The 23,437-nt window shown below is 33.5% G+C and overlaps 2 protein-coding genes across 2 annotated transcripts in view; one reads left to right on the top strand and one right to left on the bottom strand.

Moving 5' to 3' along the window:
- The first annotated feature begins 1,401 nt into the window (after positions 1 to 1,401).
- Positions 1,402 to 14,575, top strand: LOC125062791. Its single transcript, XM_047668951.1, has 10 exons — positions 1,402 to 1,453; positions 5,417 to 5,498; positions 5,886 to 6,047; positions 8,348 to 8,517; positions 9,298 to 9,427; positions 10,014 to 10,155; positions 10,489 to 10,580; positions 10,896 to 11,037; positions 13,756 to 13,952; positions 14,139 to 14,575. The coding sequence occupies exons 2-10, from the start codon at positions 5,426 to 5,428 to the stop codon at positions 14,270 to 14,272; spliced, it is 1,242 nt and encodes a 413-aa protein (XP_047524907.1). The 5' UTR covers positions 1,402 to 1,453; positions 5,417 to 5,425; the 3' UTR covers positions 14,273 to 14,575.
- Positions 14,576 to 16,890: 2,315 nt separating this feature from the next.
- LOC125062291 overlaps positions 16,891 to 23,437 on the bottom strand; it is a 51,615-nt gene continuing 45,068 nt past the window's right edge. Inside the window, exons 16-20 of the mRNA XM_047668096.1 lie at positions 20,552 to 20,620; positions 19,700 to 19,782; positions 19,005 to 19,075; positions 18,188 to 18,297; positions 16,891 to 17,265 (exon numbers count right to left, since the gene is read on the bottom strand). Coding sequence (XP_047524052.1) covers positions 17,146 to 17,265; positions 18,188 to 18,297; positions 19,005 to 19,075; positions 19,700 to 19,782; positions 20,552 to 20,620 — 453 coding nt within the window. The 3' untranslated portion in view covers positions 16,891 to 17,145. The remainder of the gene's footprint in view (positions 17,266 to 18,187; positions 18,298 to 19,004; positions 19,076 to 19,699; positions 19,783 to 20,551; positions 20,621 to 23,437) is intronic.

The following is a 23,437-nucleotide window of genomic DNA, read 5'->3' as shown; positions in this document are numbered from 1 at the left end:
AAACTCTACTACTAATATAAAAAAACAGACGTGTCTGACAAAATCACAAAAATATACAGTATTTGCATTAATCTTTAAAATAAATCATCGGCGCTATCACTGTTTCATGATCATTTGTCTTATAGGCAAGTAGATGATCAACCTGTGACGCGCGACTTGGGTCTAAGGCAAGCCGGTTTCCTCACGATGTTTTCCTTGTATACACGATGTACGAATGTTAAATGCGTATATAGAAAGTCCATAAAGATCAAACCTACGACCTCAGGGATGGGACTCGTACATACTAGCCATAATAATAATTAAGAATGAATAAATAGAAAAAAGAAACTCATTTAATAAAGTATGTGTGGTAGACCTATAATGCTGGCATTTCCTTGGTGTATTGCCATACTTATTTGTTGAAAGCACCAATCTTTAATTAGCGCTTCAAGCCCAAAAACACTCCAAAGTTGAATGTAAAAGTTGTTATTAATAAATTTTATCGATAATAGTCTCAACAGAAATCTGATTATATCAAAGAAACAGTCTGCATATGTTATTAATACATACCAGGACAACATAGCTCAATACGCGGCGTTAGAACCTTTCGGAACACCTAACTGTATGTATATTAAATCTCTATAAACACACATTACACAAATTACTGCATAGACTATAGTCTAAGAGTTGTGAATTCTCACCTCTGGGTGGGCTTTAAGAAAAGAGCGTACCAATTCTTAAAAGGCCGGCAACGTACTTGGGAGCCAATGTAGAGAGAAAGCCGTGAAGATATTTGGAACATGCTGGAGGAGGCCTTTACCCGAGAATGGGTTCCGATCAAGGGTACTGAAGGAAACTGGGATATAAAGATAACAAGAAAAAACTTAAGCTGTATAATATACTTCTGTCAAGATTTTAAACGTGCTTTTATAATTTATTCTCCCCTTTTTTCATCGTCCGCTTCAAGACATTTTTTAGCGAACTGTGGAACCGAATCCCGCTGATCTTCCCTGGGAGAAACGACTAAAGTAAGAGGTCTAGAGGTTAGTACCCCTGACTGCGAATACATGGGTCCCGGGTTCGATCCCCGGCTGAGACAAACATCGATGTGATGAGCATTTGATGTTGTGCTTAGGTCTTGGGTGTTTAAATATGTATTTATATGTCTATAAATCTATAATATGTATGTTGCCGTTGCCTAGTACCCATAACACAAGCTTCATCGGCTTAGCATGGGGCTAGGTCAATTGGTGTGAATTGTCCAATCATATATAATCATATAAGTGGAATCAATGGGTTGCTATGACTGCAATTTTTGGGGCTTTTAGTGTGCTCGAAATTCTATATAAAAATAGTTTTTAACACACCTTCCTGAACACAGCTCAGCTCTTAGACTATAATGAGCGGTCATAGGCTGGTATAAAACCACTTTCCACGAATGACCAGTTCTTAGTTGCGGACATATACAGCAGAGGTATGTTCATTCATTTATTACATATATAATTTTTTTTTTATTATTTTATTTATTAACTAGCGGCCTGTCCCGGCTTCGCACGGGTTGTTTGCATTTTTTGTAGATATTAATATGTTCTTTAATATTGTGGAACATCTTTTGTTCTATCATCAATAGTTGTCGCAACGCATGCGATGAAATATATTTTACAGGCATTTTTTACACCTTGGGTAACATTATTGTAGTTTTAGTAGGGATCCATATTTCTTTCAATTAAAAGCCTATATTAATCAGTGATAATATATCAATCAAATGGTGAAATAATTTTTCAAATCGGTCCAGTACTTTTTGAGCCAATTCGTTGCATACATACTTACATACAAATCTATCCTCTTTATAATGTTAGTATAGATTACTGTTGTTAGTTTGGTCAGTACAGTAGTTATTTCGTTAAATACAAACGTGTACTTAAACGCGATTAACTGAAAAACTACTGACGGGTTTTGATATAGTGTCCATTAATTGATAAGGAAGGTTTCGATGGTTTAATTAAAATTGACGTCGTTGAGCGTGAATATTAATATTCAGTTTCGATAATTTAATAAATAATGGTTACACATTTAAAAAGTATTGTTATTGGTAATAAATCTAAAGTTTCTTTAATAAAACTCCAAAATTCACAAACATGTTTATATTTATCCTATGTTATTATTACTATGTAGATAATATTGTAAATACTGCATATTTGTGTGTTTCAATTAATATTAATTATTGTCAGGAAATTCAATAGTTAAGCTGTTTGGGAAGTTCAAATCAAGTTTTTAGTTAAAACACAAAAGTTCGCTTACCGTTAATTTAATTCGGTTTAATTTAATTAATTAATAATGTGTACGAACCTAAAAAAAACAAATTAATTTAAAAAGTCTTTATGCTCATAAATTAAAAATTAAAAATTCACTAGAAAGTAAACAATTGATTGTCCTTAAGGAAATTAATAAAGCTGTTTTTTGAAAGTTCGTTTGTCAAATTTTTAGTTGAAAACAATTTTAACAGTAATTAGTTACAGTTATTGCTAGATAGTTGAAAGTTCGCTAACCTGTCTAGAACCTGTCTTTATTTAGAAGACAGAAAGAGCATTCGAAGATTCTAGAACTTCTATTGTATATATATTTATTTATATACACAGGCTGTCCTAACAGGTGACCCAATGAAAAAAAAATAGTGGTGCTACAGTTTTTTCTGGGTATCTGTATCATGATCATTTGTGATATAGGCAAGTAGGTGATCAGAATTAATACCTGCAGTTGAGTTCCATCAGACGTCAAGGTAGAATACGAAATTCCACCCGTATCACCTCGACGTCCGTCGTTCCACAATTGAGCGTTTCTTAAGGCAGTTATTGCGCACCACCACTATGTGGAATCAGCTGCCCACCGAAGTATTTCCGAACCAATTCAACTTAGGGTTCAAGAAAATTCTTAAAAGGTCGGCAACACACTCGCGACCCCTCTGGCATTGTCCATGGGCGTCGGTATCAATTAACATCAGTTGAGCCTCTGTATTTTGTAGCCTGCCTTGACATCCGATAATGAAACTCAGCTGCAGGTATTAGCCCGACCACTCCTCTGAACACCCTCAATGGTAAATGCTGTAGAAGATGCAGAGTGATCCCACTCAGTATAACTGTATAAATGAATCGCAAATGCCAAACGCAAAACTCGAAAACGGCTGGACCAATTAGAGTATTTATTTATAGTCAGATGAAGGTTTTTATGGAGAGGAAAATTGCGAAAAAAATACCTAAAAACCAGTCCCTTCGGAGTAGCATAGCAAAATATTCCATATGTCGGTATACTAAAAAGGTAGGCTAATTAGGGGACCTCTATAAATTTGTTCAATTATTTAAAACACAAAATTAAATTAAAAATATTTTTATTAGAATTTAAACACGTCGGATTTCTTGTATTATGGTAACATCTTTGACAATATTTTATTTCAGCCAATTTAACTAAAAACCATAAAGATTTATATACCTACACTTTCATCAGGATTCACACTACACACTAGTGAAAACCTTATAGAAATCCGTTCGGTATTTTTTGAGTTACAAACTAACATAGGCGCGGAGTTTTTTATGTGAGACGGTTAAAATGACAGTTCTCCCGATGATTAAAGAACTCTTAACTTAATATATTTGGTAAATCTGTCGAATCATGGCTCCCCCTTAAGGTGGTACCTTAAAACGGCTCCAATTTTTTTTCTACATATTTTCATCACTCGGCAATTGGTGTATTATGCAATAATGTTGTGGTGACTCTTTAGCCCAATATAAATTAATTAAAACATCACAATTTGTGAAATGAATGAAAGAAGGTACAAATTTTTGGCTTTGACCTAACCTAATGTTAGCACTGGGACCTACTGGGAACTGAGATAATATCATTTACATCATGCAATTTTTTTTAATCTCGTTTGTTTTTTACTCTTAATGTTTAAGTTATTTTCTCTTCATCATTGTAAAGTTTCCCACTTATTGTTGTGCACACTTGTTATTGATGCACAATGCACATGCATTTATCTTGTTTTCTATGTCATGTGTTCTCTGTAAGTTTTTTTATGTGTTTCGTTAGTGTGCCTTTTAAAATAAAATAAATATTACCAGTTATACATTTTTTAAGGGGTCCAAAGCCATGTGCCTCCTTAATATTACTTGGAGTACTTTGTTTCTATTTATTGTATTATTATTTATTACTTAAGATGTCATGTGGAACATGGTGTAATGGTTGCAGCTCCTTACAAACTTTGTGTAAAACAAAAAATAAGTGTGTGCGTGTAACCTTTACGCGCGATTGAAGTAAAACTTCTTTGGCGTTGACGGCATATATCACTGAAATTATTAAATATTAACTGAAATAATAAATGTCATATTATAATTATTTATTATTCATGTGCTTTACAAAGATTATTCAAATACGGAGGTTGATCAGCACATGTCAATATAACCTTGTTATTGAATAATATAGATTGTCGCAATCGTCAGAAAATTTATTACTAATTTACTTATTTTAAAAGTAATAAATCAATAAGTATATTTAGAGATGTTCAAAAAACTTTGCAAAATATTGTTTTACTATTTCAAAACTTGAATTTTGTTTATTCACTTTGCTATTCGGTTATACAACTTTGTTATTTTTATATAAAATAGACCAGATTTTTACGATAATTAATCTGGTATTAATTTACTTCTTCCAAAATGGTAAAATTTACACTGACATTAAGCAAAAAACTGGCCGTATATATTCCCTCTTTAGTCGAATTTGGTCACATTTTACTAGTAAGGATTTTCATTTTAAGTATAAATATATTAATAGTAACATGATTACAAGAATCAGTATCAAATAAAACCAGTGAATGCTATCCTAAATAAACACCAAGAAACTGACTTAAATCAGTTCAAATGATGCACCACTAGATGGCGCTGACGGTCTTATAAAAGTCGCTATCGTTGTTATTTTAAATAGCCGAAGCAACACAGGCTATAGACTAAATATATAGTTATATGATATATCGTTACAATCGTCAGAAATAAAATCTGAGATACTCCCTAGTCGTGCTTAAAGAAGTTTTACTTCAATAAGTAATAACTTGGCGATTAAAAAGAGTGGCGAAGAGTTTATTGCCAATTTTGAATTTTTATCTTCCGTTCTACGCCCTTATTTTGAGTACTGGCAGTAATGAGTAAATGTAAAATAAGAAGCATTTCATATATATTTCTGTTTTGACGGTCATAAGTGTACATTGTGTTACTTAAATGAATAAATGATTTTGAATTTGAATTAGACAGTAAAGGACGATAGGAACAAATTTGGAGCTGTTTTAAGGTGGAGCCATGATTCGACAAATTTTTATTATTTTTTGAATAGCATTTAAGTTTTACAAAAGCAGTTCTTAAAATGATTACTAACTCTGAGACATCCATTACAGATTTCAATTATGGAAGCTACATACACATTGCTGCTAATTCTAGCGGCGGCGAGTAGCGGAACAGCGACAACGTTATTTAGATGTAAGTTCTGCTATTTGATACTAGATGGCGCTAATATCAAGTAAATGAAATGTTAAATAGTATTTCGTCTCTTTCTGCCAAATATGTCGACACTGCGATGAAAAGCGACAAGTATTACATTGATTTATTTAATCATTAAGATTGCTGTACTTTTATCTATGAGAGTACAATTAATTGAAAAGCGTACCTATATTTTCTCATGTAAGTGAATGTTGTAATATTCTTACTGAGAAATAAATATATTAAACCGTAATAAGATGAGACAATAATAATAAAGAGTATACAGTACAGTAAACACGCCGTACATCCGTTATATATAATATGAACTAAAAACCACAACTATTGTCTTCGTTATTCATTATATTTTAAAAGTATATCTATTTTCAGCTGCAAGACAAGCCCCTGGAAGTATTTTTACGGTTGGCAACGGTGAACAGTGTCTAGGGTCAGACAGGTCGACTGGCGGTGTATGTTTATCCAGAAATCAATGTAACACACAGGGCGGGAAAGCTATAGGTTTCTGTGGGGTATTCGCTACGTGTTGTTCATGTGAGTACATAGAGGGCGCTGTTATACAATAATTTTATTCCAATATTTAAGTATTGTTAGTTTGGTTGTTTTAAGTGTGTATTCCAAGTTTTTCTTAACTTAAATGTTTTAATAAAAATAATAAATCGTTTATTTACAAAGAAAGTGGTATATTCAGATTTATTATTTATAAAACTATATTATCGTTAATTTAAAATTATAGCATAATAAGCCGTTCAATTAACAGCCTAGCCTTTTAACTAAACGGCCCCGTTTAACTCGCGGCCTGAAAGATATTCAGCCGTAGCGTTTGTAACAACATTTATTAAACTGTCAAGCTAATACTTAGGCTATTCGTACGATCGTGTGACAGAACGAAGAGTGTTATATATATATTTTTTTAAACAAAATAAATATTACCCTAACCTAACCTTTTTTTATGGTTTGTTTTTTTTACCTGGGGAAACCCGATTACGGTTGACGTGATAATAATAGGTTTTTTGGACATTTCAAGCCCTGCGGGAAATGCCGCCCCTCCACCCTTGCGTACCAAAGCACAGGCATTTTACGGGTTTCAAATAACACTCTAGGGGTATAAATAAATATAGCTTCCCTGCAATAATTATACCAATAATTTATGGTGGCTCGGCTTTTGCATTGTTGTCTATTTTCTTTATATGGGTCTTCATTAATGGCTGTGTTGTAGCTCCAATTTTGCGAATATTTCTAGGAACTTTCGATTTTGCTTTATTTTCCTTTCGTACAACACCATGAACCAAATGTTTAATTCGCTGATTTAGCATCTTTCATGGGAACACGATGTGTTCTACATTGCTTTTGCGAATGCCCTAATCCATTTTCTTCAGCGAATGCCACATACTGCTCTTTAGTACTGAATTTTTTCCTAATTTTAGCCAAATTCCACATCATGACCTTCTTCAGTACAGAGTTGACCTTCGACAACGGGCCCATTGTCCTCAAAGTCACCCAAAAAAGCCGATCGTCTACCAAGCATAGAACTCGTAGACGGTTCAGGTTCTGGATCACATCCACTATTTCCAGCAGCCATCACAAGCTGTGATCGCGAGAAATCAGTGTCCAGTATGTATGCCAAGGTCGTACAGAAAAGCAATTCAATCAAAGTCCAAAAATATAGCCAAGTTTTCAAAAATCCCTATAAAATAAACGCAGAAGCAAATTCATGTAAACTTGCAAGTAACAGAATGAATCTGTCAGTGTAATTTCTTTCAAAATCTACATTCAAAATGGTGGTTTGCGTTTCGTTACACACTGCTTGAAATATTATAATAATAATTAATAGAAAAGTATAAAATGTACGTTTCGTTTAACGAATTCCAATATAATACACAATATTATATTTAATTTTTTTATACGTAGACGAAACTCCGGTAGTCAAAATTACTTGGAGGGGTTCCAATTAAGGCCCCCGAGATACCTACATAATCAGTATCATCAAATTCAGGCGACGTGTTTCTAAATCCAACTCTTAGTTATTTACCGACGCTATATTGACGGTGGCAGAAAGTGGAACTAAATAGAAATAAACAGGAAAGGCATGGAATGAATTGTCATTGATTCAAGTCATTTGCCTGTTTGATCAACTGGCTGAACATCTTTCAGGCCGCTAGTTAAACGGCTAGGCTGTTAATTGAACGGCTAGTTAAGCTAGTTGGCTGCGACAGATATACTATGACATATTAAATGTATGGTGCCATAGGTTTCTACATAATTAAATCTGTCCTACATCAAGTTGATATATTTTTCATTGGTTGCATTGGTCTGGCTGTTGTTTATAGACCTACCTAGCCATCTCGGTACAATCAAAACTATGACATTTTATTTTGAATTATTAATTCGTGATAGATAGACATATTAGATTGATAGTGACATATATTTATTTTGTATTTAATCTGTCCTACATAAGTTTGATATATTTTATAGTATTTTTTGTTTCATATAAAGTTTTTTAAAGGTAACTTATAATAAGCAGTATTTAATCTTTCATTCTTCTGATCTTCCGAAATTGTATTCAAAAATGTATAGCTATTGAAAGTTATGGAATATAAATCTGATTATAAAACAATCAAAGTACAAAAAGAATATAGAAATTTCTAGTATTTAAAACTCGAAACAGCTTTTTAAATTTTTGCCAATACAAAATCCTAAATCTTAAATCACCTATGGTCACTCAATGCTCACGAGTGCGGCCTTTTAAGAATTGGCACGATCTTGAAGGACCCTAAGTTCACATAGTAAAGTGCCTTAAATTTCTCGGTTGTACAATTTTATTTTATTTTTAGTAAACGCTTGCGACATAAGGACGAACACAAAAGTAGCTGTATTCATAAACCCTCCATTGAATCGGGAATCCTCAGGACTGGAATGTTCTTATAACGTGGAAATTAATAATAATAACGTTTGTCAAATACGAATTGACTTCGAGACGTTTAACCTGGCTCCACCAACTACCGTAAGTATCATAACAGATTGATTGAAAGTTCGTAAGCTGACACATAGATGGCGCTACCAATATTAAATTAATTTAGTTGTAAAATAGGAAATACAATAAGTCGGTTCTGAAATACCTTTCGCCTATGGACACTCAATGCCAGAGAGCGCGAGTGATTAAATTTGAAAGTTCTTATATTTCAAGTGACCTGTTTAATAATTGTTTTTAATAGTCAATTTACATAAAAACCTTCACCAAGAATCACTCTATCGGTTGATGAAAACTGTATCAAAATCCGTTCGGTAGTTTATGAGATAATCGTGTTTATATAGACGGCGATAGATATCATGTAGCTTGCAATCTTCTGGCCGCGTCTATACGCGAAATACTAAAAAATACTGAACGGATTTTAATATAGTTATAAATAATAGATAGAGTACCTCTTGATGAAGATTTGAGTGTATATATCTTTATGGTTTAATGTTAATTGACTTAAATATGACGGTATATGAAAAAGTCGAAAATTTGCCAAAATAAATATTAAAATTGTTGGGGACAAATAAACAGCTTATTTATAAATTTGGTTAAATAATTTTACCTATATGAATGAAAAATAAATTATTAATGATATATAGTGTATGTTTGTGAATGAATCCAAGGCGCTATCCCCGGCGAGTAGGTGATCAGCCTTCTGTGCTCTTTGTCCTGTCTCTTTACGTTTTCGTGTGTTAAATGCACACAAATACGAGTATATGTTGTATAGGTACGACCCAAATATGGATAAATTTTTGTTAATTCCAGGTGGAAACAGTGGAAAATGTGACACATCGGCCAGGTTACACCTGTAGAAACGATATATTCCAAGTGACGAACCTACACGCAAACTCCGACATCCTACCACCACTATGTGGCGATAATAATGCACAACATAGTATGTATATATTGATATTTAAGCACGATGTTCTAAAGCTTTCGTTAAAGACTTTTAAATGCAAAACTTTTTTGTATATATTGACGTCTTCTATAAAATTGTAGTACATTGGTATTTTGTATTTTTTTTGTGGGTAACAGTTTCTCTTATTTTTGAAATTCTACAGTCTATGTTCATCATAATGGTGAGAGAATTAATCCAGCATGTGTTTGTTATATTATATCCTCCGCTCTGTGTCCATCCGACTCTTACTGACTCCGCTGCCTCTGCGACCCAAAAAGTGTCTTTGTCTCCGAAATGAGAATTTTCCAGCGCTCCTTGTCTTGTGCTACCTCCCGCCAACTTCTGGCTTTCAGCTGCAGCCTCTTTTCTTCTATCAATGGAAAGACTCTTTTTGCTGTTGATTATTTTCCTGCTCTGCAGCCGCGCCTTGTGTGCTTGTCCGAGGTGAGACAGGGTTACTCTGTCCACACAAATAGCATCTATACCCCATCCCAACTATATACAATCCAGTAGGAATTTTAACACTTCAAACAATACACAGCAGCCGTTTGGAAGGACTTTGAAATCTTCTGTATTTTTTCAGTGTATGTCCGCGTGAACGCGTCCACGAACAGTAGATCCATCCGATTGAACTTCAAAATTGCTGACAGAAACACACAGCCAAATCTTCCTCAAGCGACCTGGAAGATCAAAGTCACCCAGCTGGAGTGCTTCAACACTTTGGGGTAATTCTTTTAGGCTCTCAGACATAATATTCAAACACACACTTACCAAACATGAATGACAGGAGAACAAACTTGACGCTTTGGGGGACTTTTTGGAGGAAGAGGAATGGTCAGGAAGCTGATGTTAAGTGATACCCATGGACACTCTCAATGGCAGATGGCTCGCGAGTGCGTTGCCGGCCTTTTATATAGATCAAGGCTCAAGGGGCTCACCTGATGTTAAATGATACCAATGGACACTCAATGCCAGACGGCTCGCGAATGCGTTGCCTAAACAATATCGCCCTCTCTTCCACTTTAAATATTGTATATGTAAAAATTCATCTTTTTTAGCAAATACCGAGATGGTTTCCTTGAAGCAATAACATCTTCTCTACCAGCCACGCCCTTCAGTTCTTCAGCTGATAGGGACGAGTATTTAATAGGTAAGAAATTGTATATACTGTGTTCTACTTGCACAGATTGAACATCTTGACTTGACAGTTGTCATTATATCTTTGACAGGTGGCAGTTGATATTAATTTCTTTTAATAACATCAAAATATTCATAAAAAGCACATTTGACAATAAATAATTCCTCCTATTCCTGAAAAAAATATATTTCGCTTTTGCTACTTTGTTCCCCGGGGCAAGCAATATATAGTACAAAATATATTATATATAAAGTACTCCCTGGATTAATTATCACTAAATAAGAGGGGGAAAAAGCAACCTGTTACCGACAAAATAATTTATTTTAGCGCCACCTGGTTGTCTGCAGTACTACCCAGACCGAACAGGATTCTTTGAATCATTTAATTACAACCGCGGCGCTGGACCATACATCGCCAATCTTGCGTATGCGACGTGCTTCAAGCGTACTTCTGACGTCTGTGGGATTAAGTAAGTGGATATACACACTATAACACTTGTGTGAAGAAAAGATTTGATAGAAAAGTGCATTTGTACACTGGGGTTTACACGGAGTCTAGAAGTGATCTGCCAACATATTTATTATTCCTCTTCCAACATACCTATATTTCGCATTCCTACAGTGTTGGCTACTAGCCACTAGCTAGGCTTCAGCATGTCTCTAATCTTTGAGGTCGTAGAACCCCGGCTGCTCACCAATGGACTCTCTATGTGCGCATTTGACATTCGCTCGTACGAAGTAAAACATCGTGAGGAATCGTGCCTTAGTCCCAAAAGGTCGGTGTGAGTCAGGCACAGATGCTAACCTACTTGCCTACAGGGCCTGATTAACCCTTAGGCTAATTAGGCTGTAGCCTAGGGCGCGACGATCTAGGGGGCGCGGGCGCGGTGAAATCGTGTCTTCGGTACCATCATCCCCTGCATATTTCAACTAGACCGAGACAAAACACTAAATGAACTGTGAACTGGATCTACAAGCAGTTTTAGTATCCTAATTAGTTGCTTGCTTGTAACTGAGTTACAAGCAAGATAGACGATAAATATGGCACAGAGCGCCCCACGCTTTTTCACAATAATACCAGTATTTTTTGTTCATTACCATTTTTAGCCTAAATTAGGAATTATTTTTCACTTTTTAGTTTGATGTGCTTTAAAAGCGTGTTTTATAGTTTTTTTAACTATTATTTATTTTTTAGTTTAATTGTTTTTATTTTTTTTCATTTTTTTTCGGACTATTGCATTGTCATCGATCTTTGACAGGTGCGCATTCATTTCGATTGCGTTTGAATTAAATCTGTCCGTTAAAAGTGGGTCAAAATCGAGTCCGAAGGAGTCGGTTACATACCGACGTAGGAAAGCACATTTGCTGTAAGTAGACATATTGCAATTGTTCACCAGAGCCAAAAAACTTTATTAATTTCGGAAAAAAATTAATAGTGTCTGACCTATCCATGATATTGCTACCATTTTTGAAACATATATTTATTCAACTGCCAGTCACCATTTGCAATGTAAACTTTTTAACCAAAGTTACTATAAGTACGTGTTTGGCTAGTTACAGCAAACAGTTTTTCAAATCACAAACCTTTAAAACGCTGTAACTAAGGAAGAAAAATGTACTCGCGGAAATATTATCAATTTACAGGCGGTAAATATGCTGTATGCAGTAAATTTATGTATTTGGGTACTTTCAATTGCAATTCAAGATGTAAGATTAGTTTATAAATATGATTAGATCTAGAAATGCAGTGGGTCATTTGGTAATGTAATGTTTGCTTGAAATAAAATGTCGTAAATGGTAAAAAAAAAACTGCTGTAAGTAAACGAATGTAAAAATCACACGTAGCTGAAATGCTGTAAGTAGCGTTAAGTTTTTAAATGGGAAGAAGTAAGTATTTGTAAAGAAAAAAATGCAGTTTTTCTTTTGCTGTAAGTACAACATGTCTGAAATGACTAGATTTTGGTCTACATACAGCATTTAATCTTGCTAAAAAAAATATAAGTACGGGCGTTTTCAACGGCGTATGTAATTTTTTTTTCATCGTAGAGACACAGGACCCGGGTCATTCGATGCGGCTTTTTTTTCTGATTCTAATGGCAGGAAAAAGTCACTTTAGGTATTTTGTCTACTTACAGCAAATATGCTTTCCTACGTCGATACATACATACATACATACATACATACATACAGGTGAAGCTAATATAAAGCGTGTAAAAAGTTATTTGTCACACTCCGCAAGCAAAAACTTGCAGCGCTCTCGCTTATGTACATAGAAAGTGATTTTCGAAAAAAACTGTGTAAAAATATACAAACGCTAAAGCATGAAAAAGGCCTTTATATGTAGAAGCTAATAATAATTAGGTACTTAATTACTGTTATTTTCAAATAAATCATTAATCAGTTGAAAAAATATTTCACCTGTATTAAAAATAACAACAGAAGTGTAAATATTTTAAAAATAACTTCAAAGTCGAAGCAACATCACACACTAGATGACCACGTCCATGATTTATTAACCTAAATAGTGCGGCTATTGCGGCAACAACTAAGTTGTCCATAGAAGCTAAGCCAATAGAAGTAATGCAACATGGATTTGGTTTTCTACTTGATAGCCTGCAGCCTTGTCAGGATTTTGGTCATATAATGCGTGAGGTGCTTCGCCTTTGTGTACGATCAGCTAAAAAATGGTTTCAAGTCGTGCAAATTAAAGGAGTTTCGCTTGCAGATCGATCTGAAAACTTTTATACACTACTTACATAATCACGTTAAAATTTTCTAGTAAACAAAGTCAAAACTAATATAACAAAACTTTTGAGACCGACCGTAATACACCGGTCACCTAGCGAGGGCGCATCCTGATAATTAGCCTAAAGCGGTCGGAACTCTTGATCAGTCTCTGCTTGCCTATAAGACAAATGATCATGAAACAGATACAGAAATCTGAGGACCAGACCTAAAAAGGGTGTAGCGCCACTGATTTATATTATTTTGTTCCTACAGCTAACTTAAATTATTAATGAATGACGTAATCGCAGACGGCTCACGAGTGCGTTGCCCGCCTTTTAATTAACACCACTTAAATGTTAAGTGATACCGCCCGCCCATGGACACTCAAATTAAACTTTCACCAAAATCGGCGCAGTAGTTTTTGAGTTATATTCAAAACAATATATTTTTCCAAAATCCAGATTAACAGCTGCTAGCTTCGAAATGGCATACCGGACGGAAGACAACATGTACTTGGACACTGACTGTCAGATGAATCCAGTAACCCAAGGTTCCAGTCAGTCTGAAGACTACCTTTTCATTCCTGAAGCGGAAACTGCTGACGGCCTTAGGGGTTCCAAGTATTGTGGCCTTAGCGCTTCCAACCAAATTATTGCATGTAAGTCTTTAGGCATCTAAGTCTTTTTTCGATTCCCGGAATAATAATTAAATAACCGTAAAATGGTTAATTTTGCTGGATTTTATAAAAGAAACTATTGCAAATTTTTTTGTAGTTCGATGTATATATCTATATAACATATAAATAATGTAACATACTATGTTAATTGGGTCATATTGTTTGCAGCAACGCCCCCTGGACCGATATATGTGCACTTCCACAGCGACAATTTGGTGACCAATGATGTGCCCGAGGCCGGCTACCGGTTTAATTACAACGTTCTAAACAATTGTTATCTTAGAACGAACACTTTCCACTAGATGGCGCTGATGTCAAAAATAGCATTTTTTTAGTTTAAATTATTGTGAAAGGGTTTAGGGACTGAACAATTAATAATGTTCTGTTTGGTTAGTGAATTAATAATGGCGCTTGTTCAAATTAAATAGATTTTACAGTTAAAACAATAGTAAATTTTAATTAAAGTACTCAATTTTAATGTAATGTTCTCCATAAAATAATGATAATGGAATTAATAATTTATTCACAATCTATTTGTGGTTAATATTACATTGAATTATTTATTTTAGACTGATATGTGCATTTATTAAATAATTTTATATATATTGAGTGTTTTTAATTAAATACCTTCTTTCCACAAATGGCATAGTAACAAGAACAGAAATCTGTAGGCACCATGATTAAATACAATAAAAACAAACGTATATCATATATATTTATTAAAATAAACTTATATTATACAAATAAATGCATAATTAATAACTAAATGACTTTATTGTAACAAAAACCCACAAAATTTTATTTTAAAAAATTGCGCTATATATTCATAGCAGTTTTGTTCCGCGATCCCAAAGTTACATCTGCGCTACGGATATTAAACATAGAACTTGCATACATACACGTCTAAATAGCTATTACACCAGTCATTATAGACATTCGAAATCGAAAATTTGATAATAATTCCAAAAGTTTTCAAACTTCGGTCAAGTGAATGGTACATTGGGACGACAATAAATCTCATTTTGCAACCTTGTCCGCAGTCCGGAACATTGTTAAAATTGCAATTAAATTAATTTTTGCTGTATGGTCGTGAAAAAAATTCCAAAAGTTCTGCAAACTTGGGGAAGTTTTCGATATAATATTTCATATCACGTATAAAATTTGCAACCAACCTAAGTGTACGGAACATTTTTTGTTATTTATTTTATTTTCGATATATCTGTCAAATTTGCAGAACTTTTGGAACGTTTTCCTTCAGTTTAATAAAGAAAAACATTTTCTTTATTAAACTGAAGGAAACAGTTCCGTACACTTAAATTGGTTGCAAATTTGACACGTGATGTAAAATAATATATTTAACACCACTCCAACTTTGCAGAACTTTTGGAATTTTGGTCTCAAGAACTGAGCAAATTATCATTTATTGCATTTTTAACAATGTTCCGGACCGCAGAGCAGGTTGCAAAATTTTATAGTTTGTTTTAATACCACTCCCGACCTTACATCAAAATTTGAAAACTTTTGGAATTATTATGAATTAATTGTCTTGACTGACTGGACTATATTGGAAATCACAGAATAAGGCCGCAGTTTATTATTTCAACAAGTTTTGATTTTTATAAATTTAATTATACAGTAAATAGTTCTTTTATTCATGGTAAAGGTTTAACAATTGTAAAAAAACTAATAAAATATATTTACGTATTAATATGACAAAATATCTCTAAATACTCGTCTTGAAAGTTTTTATTATGAAATTGAGTACTTCACATGTATAATGGAGTTACTTTTGAACAATTTGCTAATGAAAGGGAAAAATACATTGTTGTTTTATAGTTTATTCTTTAGATACAGATATTACATATTTTTTATTAGGTTTTTGTTACTTATATTGGCTATAATAATATTTACATAACGCCAAACAGTCATTAACCGTAAATCATATCCTAAAGACATATTTTTGTGTCCGCTATTATATAACATTTGCTTCTCAATACATTTTTGTGTCTGTTTCAGACAACGTAATTAAAACAGACATATTTATATCCGTTTTGACTTTAACACTGTGATGTCGATATAACTATGATTACAAAGAATACATCCATTTTGATACTTATAAATCGTCTAATTATAAAAATATAAAACGGAATTTTTTAGTTAAAAGAAGACATAATGTCTGTACTAACTAAAAACATTAATAATCTTCTATTTTAAGCATCGAAGCAGCAACTTTTGTTTAAATAAACAATAGACAGATCTGTGTATAAATGGAAAATTTAGTTTTTATATTCATCAACAGATGGCGTTGTGCTTACTGATAGTAAGTTTAAAACGCGATAGCGAAACATAGCAAGGATATAGCCCTCGTATCATCAGTGAAGTCGTGCCGCCCTGAATCCACAGGATTTGATTTAACATACCACCCGAAGGGGGAACAGCCCCGAACGGGTCTACGCACACCGCTAACGAGGGATTATGTTACAGGATCCAGATTCCAGATTGAAAAGACGAGTCCAGCCCTACGCCTCCTCCATACTAAGGGCTTGGTAATTCTTTGAATACAGTAATATAACTTAATTCGTACAGTATATGTTCCCATATAATTCTTAAACTAAAAAAAATCACAAATAGTCGATGTTACAGTCTTACACTATCAAAATTTATTTTAAAAAACTGAGCATTTATGTAAAAAATTATAATAATTTAGTTTGATACAATAAAAATAGCCAAAGTGTGAACATTAATTTTTTTTCTTCTAAAAAAAGTACTTAATATAAGTATAAGTACTAAATTAAAATTCAACTCCAAGGAGGAAATTTTAGTATTTCACATTATATGAAAAATAGTATATATCCAGCAGCAATTTTTATTAGATTGTTTTGAATAATTCCATATTATTATTATAAATTATTATGTTAAATCAGTAATATTGATGTTTTAAAAGTGCAAAATATTATGTGTACTATCTAGTATAAAATATATAATATCTTGTTACAAATTTCCTGATAATGTTAATGAAAATCCAGATTTTAATAAAACTTCCAGATATTAAAATTTATCATAGTTACATAAATGAAAATCTAATCGTGTTTTAAAATTGCAATAAAACTACTAGCTGATATAGAATATCCAGTGTTAAAAAATTCCAGCTAGATAAATTCCAGAATATTCCAAATTATCTATAGAACGGCGGTCCCCTGCTGACTGTATACGTCGACAGTGGTATACCCTTCGACCCATAAATCGGTTCTGGAGCATTTTCATATTCAACATCATAGTAGATTCCGGTTTGGTTCTGGAAAAAAATACAATGACTTTAAACTTGTTCCGAATTCCATAACTTCTAAATCATTAACGTCATCTACTGCTGGGAAATTGCAACTTCCCTGAACTTTGTAGAAAAGAAACGAGAAAAAAGAGACCAGTAGAAAATCGAGATTTCGATACATAATTATAAAATTAACAACAAGCATACACTCACTCACACACACGCACATACACACACAAACACGCATGCATAGAATAAGTTCATAGAATCTTCAGAGAAACTATGAGAATTATATTTTATTTTATTTTTTACAGGTTTTGCTTCTTAGCTGGGTTTTGTTTTGTTTCGTATTATTTTCTAACAACTGTCTCAATATTGTATAAATAAGAGAAGTAGCGAGTCAACACAAGTGTGTCTGACTACTTACGGGGGGTTGTCTCAATTCATGTATTTAATGTAAACAATAAACATTTTTGTTTTGTTTTTTTTTTGTCGATGTAAAGTGACCTGGTAGTTCAATTTTTCGCTCGAAGGACCAATGTTCCTGTATATGTGTGAGATGTTAAGTGACCTGCCTATAGACACTCTCAATGCCAGAGGCTAGCAAGCGCGTTGTCTGCCTTTTAAGAATCGGTAAGCTCTTTTCTTAAAGGTTTTTTGTTGCAAGGTCACATATTTAGCTTTTATTATTAATAATTAAAACATGAAATCGTTTAAGCATCATTAATTTCAGCCTAAAAGATAGAAACTTGAAACAGAATTAACAGGACCTACTGGAAAGAGATGTATAGGACGACAGAAGAGATGGAGTAATGACGTAATAGAAACGAAAGACTGGATTGACAAAGAGAAATGAGAAAATATGGATGAAGCTTTGATAATCTGTTCCCGAATTTAATATTAGCCATGTCTCAGTCTCTTTAACCCCCAAACCCCCTTTTATACTTACATGCATACTCCTGGCGCGAGACTTGGGCCTTGGGACCAAAAGATCGGCGCGATCTTGTACGTGACTCGACGCGTCGGAGCTGGACTCTGACGCCATGTGGTTCGTGTAACCTGAAATTTTTATTAATTTAAAATTAGGTCAAAAAAATCGTACAAAATTTTTGAAGTACCCGAAATGTAGGAAATAAGAAAAGATTATACATATATTGGACTCCCATGCCATGTGATTGGTCTACTGTTAAATTTAAGTGTAACTAATTAGTTTTTTGAAGTACCCTCGTAACAATTTTTGCAGTGAAACTTCTTTAGGTGCATGAAGGTAAATTTTTACGGAACGTCACGAAGATGTGCAGCGTTTTTGTCGAAGAAAAGGGAGACAGCGATTGAGACTTGAATACCGATGGTGTTTTTAATACATATCAATATCATTATTATTTTATTAAGTAATTAAATTACCATTTTTTTTTTGTTTTTGGCACAGAACCAAGACTTTTTTGCTAAGACCCATTTGGCTATTTTGTAAAATGAGAATTATGATAATAATGAATTTGTTATATTATTTGGTAATTGTTACCATATTTATGGTGGTATTTGTATATACATAACGACAACTAATTTTAGTTCTGGTTTTTAATTAGCCTTTTTATTTATTAATATAGAAAGACTGGCAAAATCAAATTACGGGATTTGGGCAGCTTAATTACTCAATAATTCATTTAAAAAGAAGTTTCACTTCTGACATGTGTACTTTGTACGCACGCACTTTTTTTGCTAAAAAGAACGAATGAATATATATATATATATAATATTATACATACCATACAGATTGTGATGAGAAGCAGAATTCATCCTTGAATTGACTGTATTCATCGTGCCGTGTAAACCCATTCTGAAAAATAAATATTTTTTTCAAATAAATTCGTATTTTGTTACGATTTCGATTATAAATATTTTAAAAAATACTATTTATTTCTAAATACTTCTTTGGCGTAACACATAGTACACACACGTTTTTTGTATTTATTTATAAATGTCTACATATGACACACGATTTAAAAAAAATTAAATGTAAAATAAAACTTTAAATGACTTTAAATGTACAACTTTCAAGATGTACTTTAATTCTGCACAATTAAACTTCAAGACTTAGTATTTGTTTCAAATTATATTATTTGTGTCTCCAAACATAATAATTAACTAAGTGATTAGTGTTGGCCTAGTGGCTTCAGCCTGCGACTCTCAACCCTGAGGTTCAAACCCCGGCTGTGCACCAATGGACTTTTACGAAGGAAAACAACGTGAGGAATCGTGCTTAGACCCAACACGACAGTGTGTCAGGCACAGGAGGCTGACCTATTTGCCTATTAGATTGACAAATCATGAAACAGATACAGCAATCTGAGGTCCCGACCTAAAAAGGTTGTAGCGCCACTCATTTAAAAAAATTAAATCGTTTTTAGATAATTTTATTTTTATTTATGTCCTCAATAATTGTGCATGAGTTAACAATTACCTGGGCAATGGTACTGGCGGCAAGGTGGGGTATCCGAACATAGCAGAAGAGGGCCGTGTCGCCATTTGGACTGGGTCTGGTTGCTGAAAATAAAAAAAAAAATTGGAAAAATTTAATCTTTTTTCACTTTTTTATGAAAAACAAAAAAAAAATTGTAAAAATTTATATCTAATATATAAAATTCTCGTGTCACAATGTTCGTTCCCATACTTCTCCGAAACGGCTGGACCGATTCTTTATGCATATTCAGCTAGTCTGAGAATCGGCTACTATCTTTTAAACCGCTAAGTGATTTATGATCCAGCATACAAAAATACATACAACCCTTAATTTTCACCCCTCTACAATCAACCCCCATTTTTTATTATATTATATAGTTATTGTTATTGAACTAAAGAAATGTTTTCTAGAAATAATATACATTGCAAAACAACGTTTGCCGGGTCAGCTAGTGTTAATTGTAAAAAAAGCTATTATAACTTAAAGCTCTTTGAGCAGTTCATTATTTTTCAAAAAAGGCCGGACGTTGCAACACCTTTATCTTTTTTTTTTCAAAGTTTATTATTCAAAGAGTTTGTTTAAAAAGATATTGTGCGTATATTTGTAAATAAACTCTTAAGGAGCTGCAACTATTTTGATGAATTTTAAAGTGGTTTCGAAAATGGTTTGGATTAACAATTAGATAACTTTTGTATCTAAGACCTGTGTACGTACAGGACGTGTGGTAAAGTTAATAAAAAATATGAATATAAAAAAAACAATATCTCACAATTTAAATAAATCTTACTATCAACAAAATATTTAATTTTCATATAATGTTAGAAACAAAAAAAATTTTTTTTTTTCACTTACAGCATAGTGATTGGCTTGAGCCATCGCTTCAGCAATTTGAGCCCAACGCATTCTCTCTTCCAGTGTCACCTGAAAAAATAGATAGATATAGATAGAAAACAAAACAGCTCTCTTTAAGCAGTTTCAAAAGTCTATTCGGCCTATATAATCTTCTTAAAAGGCCGGCAACGCTCTCGCGAGCCCTTTGGCATTGAGAGTTTCCATGAGCGGCGTATCACTTAACATCAGGCGATTCCCATTGTCTCCTTTTATATATATTTAAAAAAAGTTATTTCCGAGACCCTTAACTTTTATATAAATAGGCATATTCTAACTGAAAAGTCCAAATTTAATAAAAATAAGTTCAGTAGTCTTTGAGATGTCCATGCATAATGAATAAATAATGTTTACGGGTATTAAATATTTTAAACACAAGAGATCCCATTTTGTTTTAATTATCCTCATTAATTACTATTTCTATATTGCCCCATTGCGCCAAAACGCAACGTCTGTTATTTAGGGCGTCCCATGAATCATCGTGAAGCTAAATAGGGCTAAATAGCGGGTGGTATGGTTGTGAATAATCCCAGAAAAAAATTGTGTTATACCACTCTAGAGTTCAGAATAAATTTGTATGTCTATTTTCACTATAACTATTCAAGATAGTAAATTTTTTAGGTTGGATTTAGAAACACGTCGCCAGAATTTGATGATACTGATTATGTATGTATGTAGGATCTTGATTGGAACCCCTACCCCTATCTTGGCTGCCGGAAGTATATATTTTTTTTTATATTGTGTTAAAAGAAACGTACATTTTATACTTTTCTATTAATTATTATAATATTTCAAGCAGCGTGTATTTCAGAACATGTGTAACGAAACGCAAACCGCCATTTTGAATATAGATATTAACAGAAATGACACTGACAGATTCATTCCGTTACTTTCAAGTTTACGTGAATGTGCTTTTGCGTTTATTTCATTTGGAGTTTTTGGAAACTTGGCTATATTTTTGGACTTTGATTGAAATGCTTTTCTGTACGACCTTGGCATACATACGGGACACAGATTTCTCGCAATCACAGCTTGTGATGGCTGCTGGCAATAGTGGAGGAGGACATGATCCAGAACCTGAGCTGTCTACGAGTTCTATTCTTGGTAGAAGACCAGCTTTTGTGGATGACTATGGGCCCGTTGTCTATCGTCACCTCTGTACTGAAGTGGTCATGATGTGGAATTTGACAAAATTAATAAAAATGTCAGTACTAATGAGCAGTGGCATTCGCTGAAGAAAATGGATTAGGGCATTCGCAAAAGCAATGTAGAAAGAAATTATCATGAAAATCGCTAAATCAGCGAATAAAAGATTTTGTTCTTGGTGTTGTACGAAAAGAAATTGCAAAGCAAAAACGAAAGTTCCTAGAAATACTGGAAAGTTTTTCGTAAATATTAAAATACATTTAGTAGTGTTCTATTTGTTATATACACATTCGCAAAATTGGAGTTACAACACATTAATGAAGACTCTAAAGAAAACAGACAACAATGCAAAAGCCGAGCCACCATAAATTATTGGAATAATCATTGCAACGAAACTATAATATAAATCAAATGTATGATCAAGTAGTAGGGAAGATAGTCCAGATTAATGAATCAAAATTAGGGAAACGAAAATGCAATCGAGGTAATTATTTTATAGCACTATTAATTCATATTTGTTCGAGCGAATGTTAAATGCGCACATACAAAGTCCATTGGTGCACAGCCGGATCGAACCTACGATCTTCAGGGATGAGAGTCGCACGCTGGAGCCACTAGGCCAACACTGCTTGGTTAAGTCCGCCTTTATGACAACATCGATTCAGTCAATCTTATGTTGTGTTATCTGTTCTACCCCTAGTGTTATTTAAAACCCGTAGGCGCGGAGGGAGAGCAGCCCCCACCTACTGGAACAAAACACAGGCATTGAATAAAATGCATGTGCTTTGGGACGCAAGGGTGGATGGGCTACATATCACAAATCTAAAAAATCTATTACTCATTTAGCTTATTATCTAATTCTTTAATTGTTTTAGGACGACATATTGAGGGCCATTAGGTCATTAGTATGATAGAAGATACGTATTACTATCACTTATACAGAAACCTGTAGAAGATGGCACTACCACCCATACCGACTTCTGGAAAGCATATGATTGTTTGTTACATGGGTGCAAAAAAAGACAATTACTCAGATCCTGATAATCTGATCCCTCTTTGTAGCTGAAGATGGCACTCATACACAAAGAATTTTTAAAAAAGAAAATCATAATAGCACTGACGGCAATATAAAAAAGACCCCTTTACGGATCTAATTAAAGCTATGAAATATGTTTATAAATAAAAAACTTCGCTGTTCTTTCTGTTTAGTTGGCTATTTTTGTTTTTCTTTTATTTGTTGCTGCTGCTTTATTATTAAAGTAAATTATCGCTTTTGCTACGGAGAATTGCTTGAAAACAAAATGTTTTGAAGTTATACTTCTTTAGGCGCGTTATGAAAAATTGAGAGTGAAATTTTACGATGCGCGCGCACCGTGACACAAAATTAACAGAATGAAGTTGCCCACGGCCCACTACACTTATACACACACATAATTTAAAAACAACATTCGAATAATAATAAAATTTATGTTAAACTTAATGTAAGAGAATAATAATAAATATTTATTTATTTAATTTTTCAAATGTAAACTGAACTTTATTGACTATAATGACTCCTTTTCCAATCTTTGATTATTTAATTGTAATTAATTATTTGCATGCAATCAAAAACTATTTTAATAATGCCAAAGAAGTATAACTTCTTACGCGCGTACATAGGTACACGCACCTTTTTTTATAATGCAACCCCCAGTCGGGCGACGT

Source organism: Pieris napi, chromosome Z (assembly GCF_905475465.1).
Source record: "Pieris napi chromosome Z, ilPieNapi1.2, whole genome shotgun sequence".
NCBI lineage: Eukaryota > Metazoa > Arthropoda > Insecta > Lepidoptera > Pieridae > Pieris > Pieris napi.
The sequence above is the reverse complement of the archived record's forward strand: the minus strand, read 5'-3'. Positions and strand labels throughout refer to the sequence as shown.

What these genes read in the sequence shown, in the direction of transcription:
- LOC125062791 (XM_047668951.1), top strand. Translation starts at nt 5,426, where the DNA reads ATGGAAGCTACATACACATTGCTGCTAATTCTAGCGGCGGCGAGTAGC. An exon ending in TCTGACGTCTGTGGGATTAA is followed by an intron (nt 11,038 to 13,755) that starts GTAAGTGGATAT and finishes TCCAAAATCCAG; the next exon opens with ATTAACAGCTGCTAGCTTCG. An exon ending in TTCCAACCAAATTATTGCAT is followed by an intron (nt 13,953 to 14,138) that starts GTAAGTCTTTAG and finishes TATTGTTTGCAG; the next exon opens with CAACGCCCCCTGGACCGATA.